At 46.4% G+C, this 5,978-nt stretch overlaps 1 protein-coding gene across 1 annotated transcript; it reads left to right on the plus strand.

Moving 5' to 3' along the window:
* The first annotated feature begins 3,079 nt into the window (after positions 1 to 3,079).
* LOC136531048 (uncharacterized) lies at positions 3,080 to 5,764 on the plus strand. Its single transcript, XM_066523763.1, has 3 exons — positions 3,080 to 3,561; positions 3,686 to 3,979; positions 4,287 to 5,764. The coding sequence occupies exons 1-3, from the start codon at positions 3,286 to 3,288 to the stop codon at positions 5,478 to 5,480; spliced, it is 1,764 nt and encodes a 587-aa protein (XP_066379860.1). The 5' UTR covers positions 3,080 to 3,285; the 3' UTR covers positions 5,481 to 5,764.
* The last annotated feature ends 214 nt before the right edge of the window (positions 5,765 to 5,978 follow it).

Raw genomic sequence — 5,978 nt, forward strand, 5'->3', positions numbered from 1 at the left:
ACGTGTGGTTTGTAATATATTGTGGATTTCGGACAAATTTGGTCGTTTGTGATATATAAATGTGGTTTGTGACATATTGGTGTTGATTTGTGGTTTGTGATATATATATATATATATATATATATATATATATATAGAACTACTATCCTATAGCTGGCTACAGAATAACTTATTCTATAGCCACTTTGAGTTACGATAATTACTATGTTATTTTACGAGATTATAGTAACTCCTTACTAAGTGGTTTAATATAACGTTATGGTAAATATCCCCATGTGTTATAGTAACCCAACTATCGTAAATATGTATTGACATTATGGTAAATTAGTATATAAAATTATAGTAAATGGAGGTGGCTACAGAATAACTTATTTTGTAGCCGGCTACTGAATAGCCTCTCCCTATATATATATATATATATATATATATATATATATATATATATATATATATATATATATATATATATATATATATATATATGCTTTGTTGTTTACATGGAAAAGCAAAAAACAAAAAAAAAAGAATTTTAGAGGTGGCTTCCCCGAGTGCCTGTGATGTGGCACTCGGGGAAGAGGGATTTAAAAAAAAAACAAATTTCTTCCCCGAGTGCCTGAACTGCGGCACTCGGCAAAGAGTATTTTAAAAAAAAATTCAAAAATCTTTCCCGAGTGTTGCACTCGGGGAAGAAAATAAAAAAAAAACGACGTCGGCCGTCGGCCAACGGCGTCAAGTCTTCCCCGAGTGCCAGCACGGCACTCGGCAAAGCCTTCCCCGAGTGCACGATTTTTGACACTCGGGGAAGACGACTTTTCCGTGAAAGGATTAGCCGGAGGCTCTTCCCCGAGTGTTGCACTCAGGGAAGGCTTCCCCGAGTACAACTGGGCCTTCTCCGAGTGCAACTGACACGGAATCCAGCAGTTCCTGTAGTGCAGGGATGTCAAACTAGAATTTCAAGTTCTAGTTCTAGTTCTAGTTCCAGAGGCAACTCAACCGTGGTACTCACTCCTTTCTACTCATAGTTCAGCAAATGCATGTCTGTGTCATGACTCGTGATATTGACATAGCGGTTTTTTTTAAGAACGGACTGCAAAAGCTTTGACACACCGAATTGACATTCAGAACTTACCGATGCTTTTTGAACAGCAAAAGAATGCAGCCTTTTCACTTTACGTCCAAAGCGGAACAGGGGAGATGCATCATGGCAAAATTCACAGCTTGCAGTCCCGGGCAACTTTTGGCCTCTTACGTTAGTCGTGAACTCAAACATGCATCGCCAACGGATTTTTGATGGCATCATTGCCCACTACAACCTCCTACTCTCTCCTAGGTTGGGTTTAATTTGGTCTAAACGTGGCTGCTGCTATTATGCCCATGCGCTTAATGCTTTTATCTGTCAAAAGCTAAATTTCATTCAAAGATTAAATACAGAGTATAGAGATGGAAAAAAATGCTTTATTATTAAAAGTTTTCCAGGGAATACGTCCAAGACTCACAACAGAACAGACTCACAAGAGAGCAAGCAAGAGCCAGGAATCGAAGCTTGTCTTGCTTTCTTTATAAAATTATCACCTACTCTCAGCTTGTTCGGCTGGGCTTATACGATCGTGGATTATAAGCTGGAACAATATTTTTCTCTCACACCAAACCAGCCAGCAGTAAATAATCCACGATCGTTTACGACGAAACGAACATGCTGTATATTTGTGTGTCCGCCAATTTTAATAATAGAGTGCATCATGTTTGTTGTGGTAGCTAAAAAGTCCACTAGGATTGGCCACAAAGACCAATGACCAGGATTGTGAAGGAGGCCCCTCCTCTTGGATCGGAACGAATCTATAGTGCGGTAGCAAGCTTATTAGCTGCCAGCAACATTGCTGATGCTTTGGCCTCTATGGGTTGCAAATACGTTGAATGGCCACCAGAAAAAAAATATATATATTCCACTGCAAAGATTATGTGATGGAGAAATGAGGATGAAGAACAAGTGAGCACTTGAAAAACCAAATAGCCCTTGCAAAGCTGCACTTGAAAAACAAGTGAGCATCATTTTCAATTAACCTGTACTGTGAACAAGTTCCTGCTGTGCTTGGAATTATCCTGTGAATTCGACTAACGGTGTCTAAATCAAGCCTCGACAACCACCAAGCGAAAGTCTTAACTCTAGGTTGCATAGTTTTATTAGCCTAAACTGCCGAAGAATATGAATAACCTAAGACGAAATTGTACTTAATGCTTTGTTTCTCGTCAGAGGGAAATGTTGTGGATGGATAGAGATGGTTGTTCAAAAGAATGGGTGCATGCATGCACGTGTCCTGGCGAAACTCACCCTTAGAAGTTAGAACGGTGGGCTACTTTATTTTTCCAAATTCTGTTTGGATTGAGATTACTAGTGTGAAAAAAAATCCTACGTTCGAACGGTGGATTGAAATTGTTAGTTTCTTTCTAAGTTTTGCATTAGAACTGTGCGAAGGTTTATTTATATCTAGCGGCCGAAAGCCACAGGTGAAGAATGGGTACCAAAAAAAAGTGTGCGATATTCTACTGCTAAAACAGCTGCGATGCATCATTGACCAATGAGATCTCGACACCAGTTTGCCACCAACTTACCAACCAATCCTGGGAAAGGAAGGGCGTGTTTAGTTAAGGGTGTTTAGTTAAGGGAAAAGTTAGAATTTGGCTACTATAGCACCTTCGTTTTTATTTGGCAATTAGTATTTAATTATGAACTAATTAGGTTCAAAACGTTTCTCTCGTGATTTCCAACTAAACTATGTAATTAGTTTTTTTCGTCTACATTTAATGCTTTATGCACGTATCGCAAGATTCTATATAATAGCTACTGTAGTATTTTTTGGAAAGTTTTTTTTTTGAACTAAACACGGGCGAAACTTGAAACCAGTGAGTAGAGTAATAGCCAGAGCACGGGCACGACCGCCCCGCACGGTATCGGTTCACCCCCATCCCCATACCACCGCCACCACCCACCAGATTTCGCCGGATCTCCAGCCCACATGTGGACGGACTCCGCCGAGAGCTGAAGCAAAGAGCTTGGCAGCAACAGCAAGCATATCCGTCTCGCTCTCCGAGGTCCACCCACGCTTGTCCTCCGGTTCCCCCGCGCCTCGAACTCCACAGGGCGCAGCCCCACCACCCGCTCTCGGCGAGCTCCGCTTTGCTTGCCGCCTCAGTTTTCACCCTCTCTCAGGTCTCAGCGTCTCCTAGACGGACTTTATTACAGTGTGTCACGGACTCTGTTTTACATTGGGCGCTCTGCTTTTTGAGATGTTTCCTGGCTGCAACAGCAACAAGTGCATAGGAGTACTCCTTCCTCAGTTCCTCCCTCTCCTTTCCCCGCCGCTTCCTCCTCCCGCTTCGGATTCCCAACCCCAGCTCAGGCTCCCGCTCGCTGCCATTACAGCACCAACCCAAAAACCCTATCCACACCGCTCACGCATGGCCTCCCCCGCGCGCCCCGCCGCCGCCTCCGTCTCCGTCTCCGGCGCCTTCGGCCTGCCCCCGGACGCGCGCTGCTCCTACGACCAGCCCCGCCGCCGCGAGGTGCCCGCACTCTGCTCTTGTCGCCATCTCTTGATTTCGAATTTTCTTCCCTTCTCCTTCCCTCCATCGGCGCCTGCCTGACGGACCAGCTCTGCCGCGCCGCGCCGCCGGGCACGGCTTGCAGGACGAGAGGCTGGTGCGGACGTTCGTGGCCGCCGCCTACGGGCAGCCGCAGCCGCCGCAGCAGGACGGCGGCTTCTACCCCAAGGACGCCGTGATGGCGGCCGTGGAGGAGTGCATGCGGAAGCAGGCCGACGCGCTGCTGCACTCGCTCGACGGCATCGGGGGCAGGCTCTCGCAGCTCGAGCTCTACTGCTACAAGCTCGAGAGGTCCATCGGGGAGCTGCGCAGCGACGTCATGGACTACCACGGCGAGAGCACCGCCAATTTCAGATGCATCGACAAGAACCTCAGACAGGTAAGCGCGTGCGTGCCTGCCTTCTCCGTGGACCGTGCATCTTGGATTGAATCCCTCCCGGTGCACCAGTTGGTGCTTCTCGAGTAGTAATGCCGCCGAGTAGTGGCACACAATGACAGTGCGATTTGGATTTCTCACTTATGTTTGGTGTACAGTGCTTCATAGACTTAACTGATTGTTTATTTCCCTGAAAGCTAGTACATTCAGTGGAGTCAACTTACGATTCCCGGAGATGAGATCTGTATCACTTGGTTCTGAGACTAACAGCTAGCATCTTTGATAACTAGATCTACATTTTGGTTGCCAGGTCCACAAATCCTTGCAGGTTCTTCAGGATAGGCAGGACTTAGCTGAAACTCCAAAAGAACTCAGCAAGCTTCAAATAGCACATGAGGCACCCTCTCAGAAGGGTGAGGCCACCGCCGGTTTTTCCGTGCTCGCGCCAAGGGATAATGACCACAGCACACAGGCTCCAAAACACGAGGTCGCCCTTTTGCCGCTTCACCAAGTTAATGGGATGCAGTCCCCTGCTGCCGTGCAGGTCCAAACCAGCAACGGGTTTGTTCTGCAGCACCTGGTGCCTGTCACTTTGAGCACGCAGCATGATCAGCAGCAGTTGAGCCAGGCTCCTCCTGTGTACTATGTGCAAAGCCCAGATCATGCTAAATCCACCGAGAGCAAGGCGTTGGAGCCTTTGGTTCAAGTTGTGCAGCCACTTGTCCACAACCCTGAAGCCATGGTTCAAGTTGAGCTACCTCAGAAATCTAGTCAAGCAACTGAATTGTACCCTCAGCCTCAGAATCACAGACTACAGATGCCTACCCAGCAGGTTGATTCGCATACATGGCATCCCCAACAGCCCATGGTGCAACAGCAGCAATACACTATTCAACAAGTTTCACGACACATGGCTCAACAACAGTCCTCATCTCCTCAGTCTCAGAGTGCTCAAGCCACACCCTTGTTTCCTCCATTCAGTTCCCCCAAGCCTGCCAGTTCTAATACTGAGCCAATTACAAGAAGTGTGGCTGGGCAGCCTCCATACTCTTCATCGCAGCAGCAGCAGCAGCAGCAGCAGCATGAAGTTGCCCATTCATTTTATGGCCAAGGCAATACAATATTGCTACCCGTAGCAGATCATAATGCTCAGCATCAGCAACCACAATCAGTGCAGTTACACAGCCAGGGCCCCTGTCCACCTCAACCAAGCAAGCCTAGTCACTGCAGTGTTGCATCCTATGCTGTTCAAGGAAATCGCCAGACCTACAGCTCCACATACAAGAACCCTTCTAACTGCCCTGCAACTGCTGTAGCTCTTCTGCCTCAGCCTCCAGCTACTGCTTCTATGGCGTATCATCCCTTGGGACCACAGGTCGTGCACAGTCATCCATTTGGAAATATGGTTGAGATACTCCCAGTGGTGGCTGCAGCCCAACCTGTAATGGTTGATAAGCTTAATGCTGGCAGCAATGTAACATCCCCTCGTGAGTGGTCAGCATAGTGGTTGACAATGCGCGATCAGACATTTCACAGCTTCCACAACTTATACTACTATACTTATTGCAGTTGGAAGCTCATCAGGTCTATTTTATCTGGCTCCTTTTTTTCCATCAGCCAGCAGATTAGAACAGATCCTTCTACCTTTTTCAGCTGAAGGTCAATCTGAAATAAGAAAAGTAGGTTAGCTGAGTGATCACTGTTGGCATATGTCCTCACTTTTAATGGACATATCTCCTTGTAACCGAACTTATATGCCTTTCTTATATGAATATATGACGGGTTTACATCAGCTTGTCAGATGTTTGCTGGGTAACATTAGTTTTTAGCAGCTGCTGCTTTCTCACAGAATCTGTCACGCTCGATCTAGTTGGTTTTGTGTATGGCATGAAGACATAGCTATTCTTTGAAAATTTTGATACATTTCGTCTCATCTACTTTTCTTAGCTTGCTCTACCAAACACAGAACAATGGTCGCTGCATATTTGCAGAACGCAAGTGC

The sequence above is a fragment of the Miscanthus floridulus genome, unplaced genomic scaffold, assembly GCF_019320115.1.
Source record: "Miscanthus floridulus cultivar M001 unplaced genomic scaffold, ASM1932011v1 fs_266_8_9, whole genome shotgun sequence".
Lineage (NCBI taxonomy): Eukaryota > Viridiplantae > Streptophyta > Magnoliopsida > Poales > Poaceae > Miscanthus > Miscanthus floridulus.